The 19,026-nt window shown below is 43.7% G+C and overlaps 1 protein-coding gene across 1 annotated transcript; it reads left to right on the top strand.

Annotated features, from left to right (window-relative positions):
- The first annotated feature begins 10,327 nt into the window (after positions 1-10,327).
- LOC122540096 (testis-specific serine/threonine-protein kinase 6-like) lies at positions 10,328-14,099 on the top strand. The gene is made up of 3 exons (XM_043675406.1): positions 10,328-11,081; positions 12,821-12,935; positions 13,808-14,099. The coding sequence occupies exons 1-3, from the start codon at positions 10,328-10,330 to the stop codon at positions 14,097-14,099; spliced, it is 1,161 nt and encodes a 386-aa protein (XP_043531341.1).
- Positions 14,100-19,026: the final 4,927 nt, after the last annotated feature.

The raw sequence follows: 19,026 nt of genomic DNA, 5'->3' as shown, positions 1-19,026 counted from the left end.
AACGAGCACCTCAGTGCCACTGCCCCATCTGTTCCCTGTGACCCTGCACATTGTTCCTTTCCAAATAACAATTTCACTCCTTTTCAATTGAACCGTCTCCACTGCCCTCTCCAGCAGGATATGTCAGAGCTGAACCACTTGCTGCGTGGAAACGCTTTTCTCTCGTGTCACTTTTCCTTCTTTTTGCCAATTACTTTAAATCGGTGTCGTCCCATTCTCAATCCTTTCACAAGTGGGAGCTATTATGTCCTGGACCCTCATCTATCGCTTTCTTCAATTCACCAAAACCGATATTGGAATGTACCTGATGTACATTTACCCAGTTCTTGAGCAAAAACCCATAAGCCTTTTAGTAAGAGCAAAAAAACGGAGAAGTGTTAGGACTGAGAATGACTGCAATTGGCAATTCCACATCTCTTTAACTGCAATGTACATTCCACACATGTTGGCAGGCTATTCACCTATGGCAACATTCATGAGCTCGGTATTTGGTAATACAGGTGCAAGGTCAAAACACCTGGCGCTGAAAAAGCACAGCTGGTCAGGCAGCATCCGAGGAGCAGGAGAGTCGACGTTTTGAGCGTAAGCCCTTCATCAACATCTTCCTGATTTGACTCTGATCTCCAGCATCTGCAGTCCTCACTTTCTCCCAGTTAATATAGATGTGACTGCCTGCACCGTCATAGCTGCAAGACGTATGTGAAAATGGATTCCTTGGGTGTGGGGGGAGTTGGTTCAGTTGGCAGGATGGCTGCTGTGCAAAATTCAGTGCGTATAGCACAGGGTTCAATTGCCATTTCAGCCCCCTCCCTGCCCTCCTCGATGGGGAAGGTCTTGGTGCTAGTCAGGCAGGCCTGGCTTCAGGCAGAGAAGGTGCCCCGGGTAACAGGTCGGGGAGGGCATCCTGGCCTAGAGTTTCCTCCGTGTCCTTCAGTAGGCCCCAGTTATCACATTTCAGTTGCGATTAACAAAACAGCACAGGGCAGGGATTGCTTGTACATTAACGAATGGCCATTGGGCAGTGATTGGTGCGGGGGGAGAGTTGGGGAGTGGGAATAAGGCAATACCCGTTCCCTCACATGAGTCCCGCATGCCCCCCAGGAGTCAAGTCAGGATTGCAATGATTTCCAGTTGAAAACATTGGCAGTTTCTAGGAAGTTTGCCCTTGATAGTGGCAACTGGACAGTCTTAGAGCTGTCACCTCCCATGAGACAGTGTGAACGTGGGTCCACTGTGCATACTCCCTTCTACAATCAGTTAAAGCACAGGAGCGCAGAGGGAGCCAGGCACCAAGCAACCATCGTCATGGAGATATCTGCACATGCTCCCCACCCTTTATGCTTTGCTTCCCTTGTCAGAGCATTGAATACAGGAGTTGGGAGGTCATATTGTGGCTGCACAGATCATTAGTTAGGCCATTTTTGGAATATTGCGTGCAATTCTGGTCTCCCTGCTGTAAGAAAGATGTTGTGAAACTTGAAAAGGTTCAGAAAAGATTTACAAGGATGTTACCAGGGCTGGAGTGTTTGAGCTATAGGGAGAGGCCACATAGGCTGGGGCTGTTTTCCCTGGAACGTCAGAGGCTGAGGAGTGACATACAGCTTTATAAAAATCATGAGGGGCATGGATAGGATAAATAGACAAGGTGGGGAGGGGGGGGCAGAATCCACGTCGAGAGGGCATAGATTTAGGGTGAGAGGGGAAAGATATAAAAGGCAATGTTTTCACACAGAGGGTAGTACGTGTATGGAATGAGCTGCCAGAGGAAGTGGAGGAGGCTGGTACAGTATTTAAAAGGCATATGAAAATAAAGGGTTTAGAGGGATATGGGTCAAGTGCTGGCAAATGGGACTAGATTAGGTTGGGATATGGGACAGTTGGACCGAAGGGTCTGTTTCTGCACTGTACATCTCTATGACTATATGACTGATTGGTGCCCAAACAGGAAAGCTGCCTTCCCCACAGACTGAGATCCACAGATTTTTACAAATGTCAAGGGGGTAGAGATCAAAGGCGGGTTTGAATTTGAGATAGATGTCACCAAACGGCATGGGCGACATTCTAAATCCTTATGGAAACAGAGATGGGGGGAGCAGCACCCCAGAACAAACAAGTTAAAAACACACACGCGTACACACAACTTCTGGAAAATCAGCATAATTTAGTGCTACTAAATTTCAATTATTTTGAAATTAATGCAAAGGCACATTGACTGACCTGCCTGCATGACCTCACACTGGTGCCCAAAGACGTGTGCGAAGGTGGTGTTGTTCTCTGCTGGGCTCACTGCTGTCGACATGTCCATCGCTGCTCGGTCTTTAGTCATGTATTGGGGGGGGAGGGGGTGTGGAGTTGTTCCCAAAGCTCCTCTCCGTCACCTCACACCACAGGGCTCTGAAAAGTTTTCTGGCTGTAGTTGCAGGCCAGGAGCGGCAATGAAAAGCACTTGGTTAGTGGAGCAGATCAGACACTGATTGATCCCTCAACACCACAACACCAGCTGTCTCTGTACAGCTCTCTGTGCTCGCAGGAATCTCCCATTACCATACAGTCTGCTCGCCAAATCACTCAGTACTCCAAACCCAGTAATAATCTTCCAATGTTTTGGCAGTCAACCCTCCTCTGCCTGGCTGTTCTGCTGTCAACATTCAGTAGGAGCTCTCTGATCCTTCACTGCAGCCCAGAGATTTGACCTTCAGACAGGCTGCTTCCCCAGTCGGTGTGTTAACTGGCCTTGGCAGCAGTTTAAGATTAGCTCGGAGCTGAAAGGAGGGAGAGATGAAGCAGCAGAGAAGGCAAGCAAGCGACTTAAACCCCTGCGTCTCACCCACAACAGTAACGGCTGTCGATTGTAGCATCAGAGAGAGAGAGAGAGAGGTGCAAAGTCAGTCTGAGCTCAAACCACAACGCAGAATCATTAATAAATAAATGAGGAAGATTGAGGGCAGCTGAGGGGATTAAAAGCTGCTACAATGTTCAACCTCCCTTCCACTGGAGTGCAACCTGTTAATTTTTGATCGAAATCAAAAGCGAAAAAGTCAGAGGTAACCCTTTCACTGCCGGCTGGCTCCCCACACTAACCAAATGGAGACCAAGCTCATGCGCATTGGGTTAATCTGGGGTGATATTTTTGGTTGCACTGTCATGTTCCCACCCGCCAGATTTGTACAGAGCAAGAGAACGAGTCTCTCCCCCTCCTCCTGCAGATCCCTATAGCACTACCCGCTGTTCCTGCAAAGTTGTGGTGAAATTTCAGCAATTCTGCACATTCACTCTGCAAGTGTAAATGACAACTTTTGTGTGCATGGTTCTGCAGCCAATGACACACGTGGGCTGCTGAGAAATACTTTAACTGTTTCCTTATCTATGGCTCTGCGCTGTAATCAAATGCCTACAAAATCTTTCAAAAGGGTTTTTAAAAAAATTGGCTTCAAACTGCTTTGGAAAATCCTGAAGCTTTAATATGTAGCGGTGGTATTGGTAATATCAGTAGAACATAGAACATTACAGCGCAGTGCAGGCCCTTCGGCCCTCGATGTTGTGCCGACCTGTGAAACCAATCTAACCTCTATCTAACCTCCACTATTCCATTCTCGAGCATGTCTATCCAATGACCATTTAAGTGCCCTGAAAGTTGGCGGGTCCACTACTGTTGCAGGCAGTGCATTCTGCGCCCTCACTACTCTCTGAGTAAAGAAACTACCTCTGACATCTGTCCTATATGTATCAACCCTCAATTTAAAGCTATGCTCCCTCGTGGTTGTGATCACCATCCAAGGAAAAAGGCTCTCACTGTCCACCCTATCTAATCCTCTGATCATTTTATATGTCGCAATTAAGTCACCTCTCAATCTTCTCTCTAAGGAAAACTGCCTCAAGTCCCTCAGCCTTTCCTCATATGCCCTTCCCTCCATATCAGGCATCATCTGAGTAAATCTCCTCTGAACCCTTTCCAAAGCATAGATTAATAATCCAGAACCTCAGGCATGGACATGGGTTCAAATCCCAAAATGGCAGATGGTGACATATTAATTCAATAAACATATGCAATTAACAAAAAAGCTCACCCAATTCTAACTATTAAATGTTGTAAAAACCCATCTGGTTCGCAATCGCCACTATTTTGACCCAATGATGCTGCAAGTCCACAGCTCCTTTTCCTGTTTACCTCTCTCTAGTGCCTACCAAGTGAGGAGACAAACTAGGGTCTAATGTCCTTTAGGGTAGTAAATCTGTTGTCTTTGCCTGGTCTGGCCTACACGTAACTCCAGACCCACAGCAAAGTGGTGGATTCTTAACAATTAATGTCCATCTAGCCACCTTCAGCCACATTCCATGAACAAATTAAAAATTTACTTGTAATGCCAAAGGGTTACTACTTTTCTGCTGAAATAATTATCCGAGGAAACTGCAATACTTTAATTAGATTCCAGTGTTCCTCTGATCTCACAAGCTGCATATGTAGCAATCAAATCTTTCGTACTGAACAATGTTTCACAGCTTTTTTAAGTTGATCTTTTGTGGGAAATAGACATCACTGCAGCTCTTGTCATCCATTCCCAATTGCCTTTGAACAAAATGCTTGCTTAATCTTCAGAATGGTTTCATTGCTGTGGGTATGGAGTCACCTACAAAGACAACACATATTTCCTTCCCTGAAGGACATGAGTGAACCAGATACATCTTTATAGCACTAAATTATAGTTCTGCCATCACCATTACTGAGACCAGCTTACAATTCCAGATGTTTTTCCAAATTTAATATACCATCTATAAGGATTTGAACTCATCTGCAGGACGTTAGCCTGGTTGTCTGGATTACTATCACTATGCCATAACCTCCCTTCCTCTTGAGTATTATATTCATATACAAATGAGAGCCATCAGACCTTTTTTTCATTCAGTCACAGGACGTGGGCATTGCTGGCTAGGCCCGCATTTATTGCCCATTCCCTACTTGTTCAGGGGGTAGTTAAGAGTCAACACAATGCTGTGGGTCTGGAGACACATGTAGGCCAGACCAAGTGAGGATGGCAGATTTCCTTCCCTGAAGGACATTAGTGAAACAGATGGGCTTTTTGATAATCCACAATGATTTCATGGTCAATATTGGAACCTTGATTCCAGATTCTTTATTGAATTCAAATTCCACCATTTACCATGGTGGGATTTGAACCCAGGTTCCCAGAACACTAGCTGAGGTTCTGGATTAATAATACCACCAGGCCATTGCCTCCCCGATGTGAGTATGCCTCCCTGATAGGAGTATGTCCCCCAGTTGTGTTGCTTCTAACTGGGCAGAGGGTGACTTCACTTGTTCAGGCACACTAGAGGAGAGAAGACCATCTTAGAACCAAGGGTTTCTGGGTGAGCTAACTGGATTGAGAAAACCAAAGCTCTGTTTCCAAGAAGCTGGAAAGCATGATATGAAGACCCTAATTTGTTTTCTTACTCAGCAGGCACTAGAGAGAGGAAAATGGGCGAGTTAGCTGTGGACTTGCAGCATCACTGGGTCAAAACAGTAGTTATTGCACAGGTACCAAGACCAAAAGCAAGAGTCCACCATGACGTCTTGGCATCCACCATGAAGAGTTGGATTTGCTGCATACCCGAAAGCTAACACAGATGGAAAGCTGACAACAATTAGAAAATACATCTGTCGGTCTTGGCTTAATGGCAGCAGTAATGCTCAGATACAAATATGAGCAGGTTATCTGGGTTTCCACTGCAGTGTAATACTGAGGGAGTGCTGCACTGCATGATCAGAGGTCAGTTAGACTCGAAACGTCAGCTCTTTTCTCTCCTTACAGATGCTGCCAGACCTGCTGAGATTTTCCAGCATTTTCTCTTTTGGTTTCAGATTCCAGCATCCGCAGTAATTTGCTTTTCTTTCAGTTAGACGTCTGTGATAGGAGCAGCTCCTTTTCTTGTCCAAGACACAATGGGATGGAACAGAGAAGGAGAAGATCCTGGGCTTGTGCCCGGAGTTTCTGATATTCACTTTGTGAACATTAACAGTTAATTGGGAGTCCCATATCTCAGGGCCACAGAGACATGGAGAAGGTAAGAGCTATGCGGTTGGATGTCTGTTCAAATCTGACCCTGGTGTCAGGTCTATTTTGGATTCGGACCTTAGATTAGGTGTTGGCCAGTTAGGGGTCATTGTACTTAACATCAAATTAAGTTTCAACACACACAGTAGAGCTGCAATGGTTAGTGCACTTCAACATTGTTTGCTGACTGGGCTTTTTGCTACCCGCCTGCCTTATTCGGTGGTGGTTCCTCACTGTGCTGGGTTCAAGATGCCCAGAACGTTATGTTAACATTTGTGTATTTTCCAGAAAAGGTCCTTACTGGAGATCTGGGGTTGTCACATAGGAAATGGGGGAAATTAAAAGGCTTGGTCAAAGAGATGGGTTTTTCAAGAAGTTTGACAAGTTGAGGAGAGAATATAACAGGAAGCAAATTTCAAAATGCACTGGCAAGGCAATTATTATTGACTGACAGACTTGGCCAGATAATGAAAGGGTACATCTCGAGCTAAGGCCAGAGATGTTTGCACAGGATCGAAAGCAGATTGAAAAATTGTTTTGAAATATCAGGTCAACAAGCGGTCTATATGTAGTCAGTCAGCATGCTAACCAGTCTCTCTATTGATAACAGACCACAAGTATTTCCTACTGCTATTCTGAAGCAGGGTAAAGTCTGGTGAAAGGCAGCTAACCATTTGCAGAACAAGTCCCTTATGTTTGTTTTGGATCTCTGTTTTGATAATTACCAAAGCAAAGAGCACCAAAGTAATGGGATCATGCTGAGCAGTGAGTTTTGCTCATTGGTTCATTGAAATAAATGTACAGGGCGAACGGTAGTCACCGAAGTTAGGCAGAAGAGTGAGATTTCAAAACCTACCTGTAATTAGCATGTGGCATTACAGGGAATGGCTAGAAGGTCAGTGGCATTAAAAATTAGTTACAGGAAAATCACACGAGACTGGAAGTATCAGAGTGCTTATGGAGAATATGTATGATCACACCTTGCTGCTATCTATTTTCATCACGGGACCTGAGTACATCTACAATTCACTCAGAAAGAATATACATCGCCACAAGACTAATGTCATTATCCTCTATCTCAACGGAATGGTTGCATTGCTAACCGTTGTCATAGCAACTTCCTTGTGACATTGCACTGACTGGTTAACTAGTGAATGTTAAGAGCTGCAAGAGAGAGTTTTAGTGCTGCCCCACACTCAATCTACCAACGACAGATGTGAGGTTTGCTAGGTTTTATGTCATTAATGACCACAGGATCTGTGCCATTTATCTAACATTAGCCATTTTACGCCTCCCCCCCCCACCCCAATCCAAAGGGTGTTGAAACATTTCTTTTGGCAGCAGGTTGCTGTCAGCTATGTCTTCAGTTTAGACAACACTTGGCTTTCCTGATTTCCCTGTAACTAACTGGTCAAATTGTTGTTTTCAAAAAGAGATCTCATTTTTATAAAGGGTTTGCCAAGGATTGTACAGGGCTTGAAAGAAAGAGGTTATTTATAGAAATGATGCTTGCTGGGCTTACTGAGGAAGTGAAGAAAGATTTACATCCTTGTGAAACAGATTGCCTCTGCATTTTGAATCAAAATTATCACAGATTAATAAACAGCAGCTAGAGGTTCATTCTATATCGAAATCCCTGCAGTTCCCGCAATGGTAAAGCAACTCAAATTTTGATTAAAACTAACTTGGATCACTGATATTCACCCTGTCCATTCTTTTATTTTTTTAATTTCAAAGTACTCCCAATGAGCAAAACCCACTGCACAGAATGATCCCATCCCAAAAAAATTCTGTGTAAAGTCCCAGATGTGTATCTGCATGTTGGGGATTCCTAGAGAACTCAGTAGCAGATGTGCAGATGAGATCCATGGTTAGGGGCTGGTCTGTCCTTCCCATATACAGCTGGGATAATCTTGACCTTATTATTGCTGCTGGACTCCCCCAGTTCAGCAATGTCCAATACAACAGAACCGAGGTCCCCTCTCTGTCTCAGAGCTCTTGACCAAAACGTACTTTGAAAAAAATTGAGTTTAGTGTACATTGACTGTATCAAAACATTCTGTGGCTGCTGATTGGTCAAAAAAAAACCATCAGATCAACAGCCAATGTTAGTTTACCCAAAATCCAACAGAGCTGGGATCCAAACAATATTGCAATGTGGGAGCATTATCTGGCTGGGTCAATCTCAATTTAAATTACTAGGTGTGTAGGAAACCTGTTCAGAGTTAATGATGTAAATATAATGATATAACACCTTATTTGGTAATATCTTGTTAGTGATCAACACACAAGGGCAATGTGTCCAGCTATAACTTGACCTGATGATGGTTGAATTGTCAAAGTTTCTGCCTGACAGGCAGGTGGACAAGTGCTGAGATAGGGTAATTTGATATTGGTTAATTAATGGAAAGTCTGGAGTGACGACACTTTAGGACCTTGGCTGTGGCTCAGCCCAGCTTTTGGAGCTGGACTTTACTGGAGAGGGGGAGTATTTGACATTGGGTGTCCATGTGTGGATAGGATCTGGACTGGTTTGGTCACTCAGTCCTGTCTTGATATAGTGATGGTTTGCCATATTGGCAGTTGAGCAGAGTAATGATTTAAACTGCCTTGCTGGTATAGATAGAAATCATAATTTAAATTAAAGCACACGTTTGTTCCAGCAGGCTTTAATTATGCTTTGCTCTGCAGCTGCTGCTATGGTAATGGTTTGCCATATTGGCTGGTGAGCAGTAAAGCCATGAAGCCAATATGGAAAACCACCAACTTTAAGTGTCCTGGAGATCACAAGTTTGTTTTTGCTCTGCAGCCTGCTGGTAAATGTGCTTTGGCTATAAACAATGACCATATATGGAAATTAATCAACCCCCAAATCCAGCCCTGTGCCCAGCCTTACCCAGTGGGAGCATGGCATCTTTTGATAGCCAACTCAAAACTCCCAAATCCTAGCACATCCAGTTCTCAGGTGGCAAAGAGCCTTATAGGGAAAGCCTTATAGAGAATTATAGCATCAAATGTCTTCCATGAAAACCATGGATTTCTAACAGGATTAGAAATTGAATGTAGATTAATCAATCACCATATATGGATAATAATGGAACATTTTTGTACATATAGATTCTATGACATTTCCAGAGCATTCTATTACTACCAAGTATGGATATGCCATTACCAAGAAACATCCGTCATCAAATATCTTCCATGAAATCCAGGGACTTCTAAGAGGATGTTGATTCATCAATAGCCATATATGGATAATAGTGACACATTAAGGTTCAGTAGGAGATTTGATGCCATACATTGGGGAAAGCTATATGTACATATAGATTGTTGTACACAATGACATTTCCAGTATGGAATCTATATGTACATATAGCTTTCCCCAATGTATGGCATCAAATCTCCTACTGAACCTTAATGTGTCACTATTATCCATATATGGCTATTGATGAATCAACATCCTCTTAGAAGTCCATGGATTTCATGGAAGATATTTGATGACGGATGTTTCTTGGTAATGGCATATCCATACTTGGTAGTAATAGAATGCTCTGGAAATGTCATAGAATCTATATGTACAAAAATGTTCCATTATTATCCATATATGGTGATTGATTAATCTACATCATTCTAATTTCCTGATATGAGCCTTATAGGGAAATCCTCACAGATGAGAATTGGATTCCCAGGATTTGGAACTTGGCAATCGAAAAACCCAGTGGGAGCATGGAATGCCCGGGCCCAGGGGGTTATTGCTTTCCATATATGGTCATTTATTCATAGCCATTTATGGAAGTTAAAGCAGGATGCTGAGCAGCCAATATAGAAAACCACTAACGCTGCTATAGATGGAAATTACAGTTTGCTAGTGGTTTTCCATATTGGCTTCATGGCTTTCTGCTCCCAGCCAATATACAAAAAGAGCGTTCTGAAAATGCCCATATTTGGTAATAATATGTCATTACCAAATATAGACGTTTCCAGAGTGCTCCATTCATACCAAGAAGGTACCAACCAGAACAGGACATTACTAAGAACGTACTAGAAGCATCCATATTAGGTAATGACAGAACCTTCTGCAAACCTCTGTATTAGGAAATGACAGAACATTCTGTTCTGGTTGAGATCCATTCTTGGTAATAACAGAACGTTCTGGAAACATCCATATTTGGTTATGACAGAACATTCTGAGCCTCATAATAGGACGCTCTGTTCCATAAAAGGTTATATATATCAGTCTCGATGGACTTCCAGGGAAGTAAACGTTGTCCGTCATGGACCTGACCATATTTGGGTATGAGATTGGTGAAGTGATTGCAGAGGGCACATTTTCCATTGTGAGAAAGGCCTTCTCCCAAAAGCTTCAACGATCTGTTGCCATTAAAGTCATCGATAAATCAAAGCAGTCTGATGACTACTTAACTAAATGTTTGCCAAGGGAGGTTTCCATTTTTGCGGAATGCTCCCACCCTAATATAATCAAAGTATACCAGATCATTGAATCGAGTGAACATACATTGTTTATAATGGAAGCAGCGAAAGCAGACCTCTACGACTTCATTGACTCTCAAGGTCATTTATCTGAAGAGGTCGCCAGACCATATTTTAAGCAGATTTCCCAGGCTTTGGAATATTGTCATATTCATCACATCGCACACCGTGATATTAAGTGTGAAAACATCTTAATTACTGCTGATAATATCCCAAAACTCACTGACTTTGGATTGGCAACTTGCATTAAAAGCTCAGAGAGTTGCCCGTCTTCAACATTTTGTGGATCCGCAGCATACGCTGCTCCTGAGATTCTCAATGGTGAGAAATATGATCCATTTAAAGCAGATGTCTGGAGCCTGGGGGTTCTCCTTTATGTTATAGTGACAGGCTGCCTGCCTTTTGATGATAGTGACCTTTCAAAGCTCAAGGAGCTACAGATACAATCTTTACAGTTTCCCCCATCACCTTCCCTGAGTGACTGCTGTCGAAATCTGATTGATGTAATGTTAGAAAGAAACCCAGAGATAAGGCCGAGTATTAATCATGTAGTAGACCATCAATGGCTTAGAGAATCAAATTAAATATTCATATATTTAAATTTTAAAAATATATTTAATATTGAAAAGGGCTCATCCTCCAGGAACAACTCCTGGAGGATGAGCCCTTTTTTTTTGGTCCTTTGATCCAGCCTATCCATATTTGGTATTAGATTCATACCTTATATGGAAGTTCCAATAGAGCCCCTAACACTGGGACCCATCCATACTGCCCCAGTGAAACGATGATCTGTGGAATCGTATGGAATTAAACAGAGTTCAGATGGGTCCCAATATGAATGGGCTCTATTGGAACTTCCATATATGGAAACTGATGTAAAGTAGCCTATATATGGCAACAATATTTTCCCTTGTGTTGAATTATTGGGTTCCCATCCATTCTTCATGGTCATAAGGGACATGAAATTGAGGTTCCATTATGATTCCCTCTGGTAACCCGCCGAGACTACATCTTTGTGGGAACCTCTTAAAAAGATGTAGTTTCAGCTCAATAAAATAACCAATTCAACCTCCGTTAATTGAAACTTCCATATAAGGTATGGATTAATGGCGAAAAAGACCTCATTCTTTGAAGAAATGAGCACAGTTTGGCCTTCCCTATTGAAACTTCCATGCAGTGTTTAACCTTCCATTGAGGCAGTCACCTTGGCTTTATTAGGACACCATCAATGGCTTAGCGAATCAAATTAAATATTCATATATTTAAAAATATATTTAATATTGAAAAGGGCTCATCCTCAGGAGGACGAGTCCTTTTTTTTGGTCCTTTGATCCAGCCTATCCATATTTGGTATTAGATCCCTACCTTATATGGAAGTTCCAATAGAGCCCCTAACACTGGGACCCATCCATACTGCCCCAGTGAAACGATGATCTGTGGAATTGTATGGAATTAACCTCAGTACAGATAGGTCCCAATATGAATGGGCTCTATTGAAACTTCCATATATGGAAGGCTGATCTAAAACAGCCTATATATAGCAACATTTTTTTCCCTTTGCATGTGGAATTATTGAGTTTACATCCATTCTTCATGGCCATAAGGGCCATGAAATTGAGGTTCCCTAATGACCCCCTCCAGGGGCCATTTCATCCAAGCCATTAATCCATACCTTATATGGAAATTTCAATTAATGGAGGTGGAATTGGTTGTTTTAGTGAGCCGAGACTACATCTTTATGGGAACCTCTTAAGAAGATGTAGTTTCGGCTCACTAAAATAACCAATTCAACCTCTGTTAATTGAAACTTCCATATAAGGTATGGATTATTGGCCAAAAAGAGCTCATTCTTTGAAGAAATGAGCATAGTTTGCCTTCCCTATTGGAACTTCCATGTAAGGTATGGATGTAATGGAAGGTTAAACACTGGGGCAGTCACCTTGGCTTTAACTGGTACTAAATTGATCAAAAATGGACAGCATTTAAAGCCAGTGAAAGGCAAGATGACTGCCCCAGGGGGATACTAAGGTCATTATGGAACCTCAGTTTCATGGCAAACTAAAGTTGGAGTTTGGCAAATTGCTAAGTGTTGGGTAATTATGATTGATGGTGGACAAAGTCGTGCAGAAATGCAGGGCATCTGGGGCATATAGCCTTGCCCTTTATTTCTGTACTACTTTGTCCAGTCATGATTACCCAAAACTTATCAAAGTTCTTTTTTTTAATTTAAAAAAAACAGCATTCATTTGCACTCTGTACTTTGCATTGCTTGCCAGGGCTGGAGCACAGTAACATGAACATTGTGGTCATGCATGTTGCAACAGAAATAAATGATGTGATAATAGTCGGGCAGACAGGTGTTCCTACAGCTGCGATTGAGATCCCAGAATGGTGTGTTACCTCCCTGATGCAAGGGTCAAGCATGTCTCAAGCAGTTACAGCAATTTCTCAAAGGGGCTAGAGGTGATTGTATACATTGGTATCAACGGCATCAGGAGAGAAAGACCTGCAGGACCCCATCCCTTTTTCTCCCTATGTTGTTGGTACCAGAGGTCCTGCAGAGATTACTACAAAAGGAATTAGGGATCCCAAACAATAGTGAGATAAGAGAGAAGGTTAAGATTGGCACACGTTAAATATCACACAACACCAGGTTATAATCCAACTTCTTTCAAGTCACAGTCCTGAGACAACTTCAGGTTTAATCAGTATAAAAACACGATGACATCTAAGCTCAGACAGAGCATTAGTGGTATGAGGTTAGAGTCTGTTGGTATCCCAACCTTCAATACATCGCATTAGTTGTATGACACTTTGATCTTTTACTATAAATTTTGTGTCTTATGATCCTGCCCGACTAGCAACCCGATGAAAGAGCAATGCTACAAAAGCTTGTATTTTCAAATAAACTGGTTGGACTATAACCTGGTGCTGTGTGATTTTTAACTTTGTCCACCCCAGTTCAACACTGGCTCCTCCACATCATGGCTACATCAACACCACTAACTCCCGGCTCAAAGTGGAGAGGATCTGAGGCACAAATCGACACAGACATCAGGTTTCTGCAGAGATGCAAGGAAGCAGGAAAGATCCCAAAAGGACTACGGATCATGAAACCCTCTCACATCGACCTACGGCACAGACTACGCTGAGAGACTTTGCTGTCACACCTCTTTGTAAACCCCTCAAGCATCTTATACACCAACTCTACAGCAGGTGCTGGGAAATCAAGGTGGAAGTTCATAGTCTCAGCTTGTGTTCAGGATACAGCAGTACAGTTACAAGACACGGCCAAGCAGATGGGGCAATGCAACTACACCACCCACCAAGAACAAGAAACTGGAGAAACTTGGCATCGCCACCAGCAGTAGCCAAGTCTTCTCTGGCACCACAGTTGAAAATGGTACCACCACAGGGAAATCGATCAACAATTTATTGGACCACACCCTTCAACTGGAAGAGACTGAAGTTCTCAGCCAAAGGCTCAATTTCTGCCCCACCACCAAAATAGACCTCCTTGGTCTTGCAGCAAACATAGAGGATTTCATCAGATGAACGAGACTCCAGGAATTCTTCCAAGATGTCAGCAGCGGGCTCAATGACACAACACTACAGAGAGATCTGTAGTGGAATGACCTGAGAAGGAGCCGATTTGGACCCCTCTGGAAAGCTGCTGCCCTGGGATTGACATGTATGCTCAAACATCAGGAAATATGTAAATGCCAGATTCATCAGCCACACCCAAAAGGTAGAGTGAATCACCACCCGATCACAATGCAATGCCATCCGTGCTCTCAAGACCAATCGCAACATTGTCATCAAACCAACCGATAAAGGAGGAACCATCGTCATTCAGCATAGAACGGACTACTGTAAGAAGGTGTACCAGCAACTGAACAACCAGGAACATTACAGACAACTACTGGCCAATCCAACCAAAGAACACACCCGTGAACTAAACACACTGATCCAGTCCTTCAGAGTAGCCCACGCATTCTCATCCGCGTACCTCTTGCATAGGGGCCTACTACTGCCTTCTGAAGATACATAAAGCCTACATGCCTGGACTTCCCATCATGTCAGGCAAAGGGGCCCTGTGTGAGAACTTTTCTTGCTATGTCGAGGGCATCTTGAAACCCATTGTAAAGGGGACCCCCAAATCCTGTTGCGACACTACAGATTTCCTACAGAAAACCAGCAACTACGCACCAGTTGAACCGGGAACATTCCTCGTCACAATGGAAATTTCAGCCCTCTACACCAGCATCCCCCACAATGACAGCATTGTGGTGGCACGGTGGCTCAGTGCTTAGCACTGTTGCCTCACAGCACCAGGGTGCTGGGTTTGATCCCAACCTCAGTTAACTGTCTGTGTGGAGTTTGCACGTTGTCCCTGTGTCTGCGTGGGTTTCCTCCGGGTGCTCCGGTTCCTCCCACAGTCCAAAGATGTGTAGATTAGGTGATTTGGCCACGCTAAATTGTCAATTAGGTGCATTAGTCAGAGGGAAAAGGGTTTGGGTGGGTTACTCTTCAGAGGGTCGGTGTGGACCTGTTGGGCCGAAGGGCCTGTTTCCACACTGTAGGGAATCTAATCTAAAAAAAAAGCCTCAGTACTCAACACCAAAAACTACCAATCTCCAGGCACCATCCTACAACTCATCTGCTTCAACCTTGACCACAACGTTTTCACCTTTGACAACCAGTTCTTCATCTAGACACATGGAATAGCCATGGGGACAAAATTTGCACCTCAATATGCCAAATTTTCATGCACAAGTTCGAACAAGACTTCTTTGCTGCACAGGACCTCTGATCAGCACTAGACACCAGATGCATTGACGTCGTTTTCTTCCTCTGGGCCCATGGCAAGGAGTCCCTAAAACAATTCCACTGTGGGGGAGCACTTCAGCAGTCAGGGCATTCAACTTCAGATCTTTGGCTGACTATCCTCCAAGGTGGACTTCAGAATATGCAACAACGCAGAGTGGTCGAGCAGAGACTGATAGCCAAGTTCAGTACCCATGAGGATGGCCTTAACCAGGATCTTGGGTTCATGTCACACTACAGGCAGCCACACTACACTATACATTCTCTCACACACATACACACACACTCTTACACACAATGACACTCACACAGACCCTCTCTCATATACACATGCTCTTTCTTACACACACACACACACACTCATAAGCGTATACTCCGTCGCACTCATCCACACATTATCGAACATGTTCACTCATGCACACATTTTGTTCAAAAAGCACATAATCTGTCGGCAGTCAGTCCATGTGACATTTTGTAAATTCCTACTTTGGAAATTGAACCAAGGTTGACTCAAAGTTGGGATGCAGACAGACTCTAACCTCACACCTTTAATGCTCTGTGTGAGCTGAGACGCAAATTTTTTTTAATATACTGATAAAACCTTGAGTTGTCTTGGGACTGTGACTTGAAGGAAGTTCTGGGATTTACACATAAATTATTAGAAACCTGCATCCCCATTCAATGTGATTAAATACTTAACAAACATTTAGGTTTATTCAATATGTTGCATCACTTGTATGGCACTTTGATCTTTTACTATAAATTCTGTGTCCTATGATCCTGCTCCACAGCTACCTGATGAAGGAGCAGCACTCCGAAAGCTAGTACTTCCAATTAAACCTGTTGGACTATAACCTGGTGTTGTGTGATTTTTAACTTTGTCCACCCCAGTCCACCTCCACAACAGGAGGCAAAAGCATGGCAGAGAATGAGAGAAGACTGATGAGTTAAACTGCATTTATTTCAATGCAAGAGGCCTGATGGGTAAGTCAATGAACTCAGGACATGGATAGGGTTGGTGCTGGGTTCACGGCTTTTTGTCATTTATATAAATGATTTGGACAGGAATGTAGGAGGCATGGTTTGTAAGTTTGTTAATAAAATTAATGACATGCTGGACAGTGAGTAAGGTTATCTAAGAGTACAAAAGGATCATGATCAACTGGGCCAATGGGCTGAGGAATGACAGATGGAGTTTAATTCAGATAAATGTGAAGTGATGCATTTTGGTAAGGCAACCCAGGGCCAGACTTAATGGTAGATCGCTAAGGGGAGTGTCATTGATCAGAGACACCTAGGGGTGCAGGTACATAGTTCCTTGAAAGTGGAGTCACTGGTAGACAGGGTGGTGAAGAAGGATTTTGGAATGCTTACCTTCATTAATCAGAAGATTGAGTATAGGAGATGTCATGTTGTTGTTGTACTGGACATTGGTGAGGCCATGTTTGGAGTACTGTGTACAATTCTGGTCGCCCGGCTATAGGAAGGAAGTCACTAAACTGGAAATGGTGCAAAAAATATTTACAAAGGTGTTACCGAGACTGGATGGTTTGAGCTATGAGAGGTTGGAACTTTTTTCCCTGAATCACAGGAGACTGAGGGGTGACCTTATAGAGGTTTATAAAATCATTGATAGGGTGAACAGCCAAGGTCCCCAAAACTAGAGGTCATAGGTTTAAGGTGAGAGGGGAAAGATTTAAAAAGGATCTAAGGGAGAGCCTTTTCACACAGAGGGTGGTATATGTATGGAGTGAGCTGCCAGGGGAAGTGATAGTTGCAAGTACGTTTACAACATTAATCTAATTTTTTTTTAAAAATCCCTACAATTGAAAACAGGCACTTCGACCCAACAAGTTCACACTGATCCTCCGAAGAGGAACCCATCCAGACACATTTCCCACTGACTAATGCAGAGTCAACCTTACACCTGAGTCATCCATCAGACCAGAGTCACCCATCAGATCACGGTCATCAATCAGATCACGGTCAGCCACCAGACCAGAGTCATCCATCAGACCAGGGTCATCCATCAGATCAGGGTCACCCATCAGATCAGGGTCACCCATCAGATCAGGGTCACCCATCAGATGATGGTCATCCATCAGACCAGAGTCAACCTTACACCTGAGTCATCCATCAGACCAAGGTCATCCATTAGACCAGGGTCACCCATCAGACCAGGGTCACCCATTAGACCAGGGTCACCCATCAGATAATGGTCACCCATCAGACCAGGGTCACCCATCAGATGATGGTCATCCATCAGACCAGAGTCAACCTTACACCTGAGTCATCTATCAGACCAGAGTCACCCATCAGATCACGGTCATCCATCAGATCACGGTCATCCATCAGACCAGAGTCACCCATCAGACCAGGGTCATCTATCAGACCAGGGTCATCCATCAGATCAGGGTCATCCATCAGATCACAGTCATCCATCAGACCAGGGTCATCCATCAGATCAGGGTCATCCATCAGATTAGAGTCACCCATCAGATCAGAGTCACCCATCAGACCAGGGTCAGCTATCAGATCAGGGTCACCCATCAGATCAGAGTCATCCATCAGACCAGTCATCCATCAGATCAGAGTCATCCATCAGATCAGAGTCATCCATCAGACCAGGGTCACCCATCAGATCAGGGTCACCCATCAGACCAGAGTCATCCATCAGACCAGGGTCACCATCAGATCAGGGTCACCCATCAGATCAGAGTCATCCATCAGACCAGGGTCACCCATCAGATCAGGGTCATCCATCAGACCAGAGTCATCCATCAGACCAGGGTCACCCATCAGACCAGAGTCATCCATCAGACCAGGGTCACCCATCAGACCAGGGTCATCCATCAGATCAGGGTATCTATCAGATCAGGGTCATCTATCAGATCAGGGTCACCCATCAGACCAGGGTCACCTATCAGATCAGGGTCTACCATCCCATCAGTAACAAACTCAAATCGCCATCTTCTTTCATCCCACCACAATGCTTAGGACCAGAAGATCTTTTTGAAAAATCAGCAGCCACAAGGCTAATTATCCCATTGATCTTTCTCTTTCCCCATAGCACAGAAAATGGTAGTGGTACCCTCAGTCCAACTGAATTGGCCACCAGTATTGCCAGGGAATTAGGGGCAGCACATGGACATTATCTGGAAATCGGGCTGGTTCAACCTTTGAAAATGTTGCCTAAACACTTTATATCATTAAAGTGGTATACAATTACCTCAATGTAATGTCCCACTCATGATATTACACCTTATTTGGTCATATCTTATCATACTAATATACACTGTACACACAAGGACAATGGATTAAAATGTGTCCAACTAGAACTTGTCTGAACACAGACCTCATGGTGGTGAGTTACCAATGTTCCTGCCTGACAGGCACATTGACACATCCTGGGGTTGCGGTGATTCGTTAGTACTGCACTGGTGACACCAGGACGGAGTGGGAAACTCCTGACAGCTGGATTTGGAGTGTCTAGATCAAGGTTACATGGACCCCCCTCCTAGGGAATCTGAACCAAACGTGCAGGGGAATAGCTGCCTGTGATATAATGCCAAATGGAACTAAGGAGCTGGGTTTTATCCACCCAGACTAGCTTCAGTGCAGACAGACCCGCTCTGCTAGATTGTTGTGCTGGTGT

Source organism: Chiloscyllium plagiosum, chromosome 34, assembly GCF_004010195.1.
Source record: "Chiloscyllium plagiosum isolate BGI_BamShark_2017 chromosome 34, ASM401019v2, whole genome shotgun sequence".
NCBI lineage: Eukaryota > Metazoa > Chordata > Chondrichthyes > Orectolobiformes > Hemiscylliidae > Chiloscyllium > Chiloscyllium plagiosum.
Note: the sequence above shows the minus strand (reverse complement) of the source record. Positions and strands in the feature narration are given on the sequence as shown.

Coding starts and splice junctions, on each gene's coding strand:
- LOC122540096 (XM_043675406.1), top strand. CDS start 10,328: ATGGACCTGACCATATTTGGGTATGAGATTGGTGAAGTGATTGCAGAG. Junction 11,082..12,820: donor AAACCCAGAGATAAGGCCGA/GTATTAATCATG, acceptor ATTGCTTGCCAG/GGCTGGAGCACAGTAACATG. Junction 12,936..13,807: donor GCGATTGAGATCCCAGAATG/GTGTGTTACCTC, acceptor GCTTGTGTTCAG/GATACAGCAGTACAGTTACA.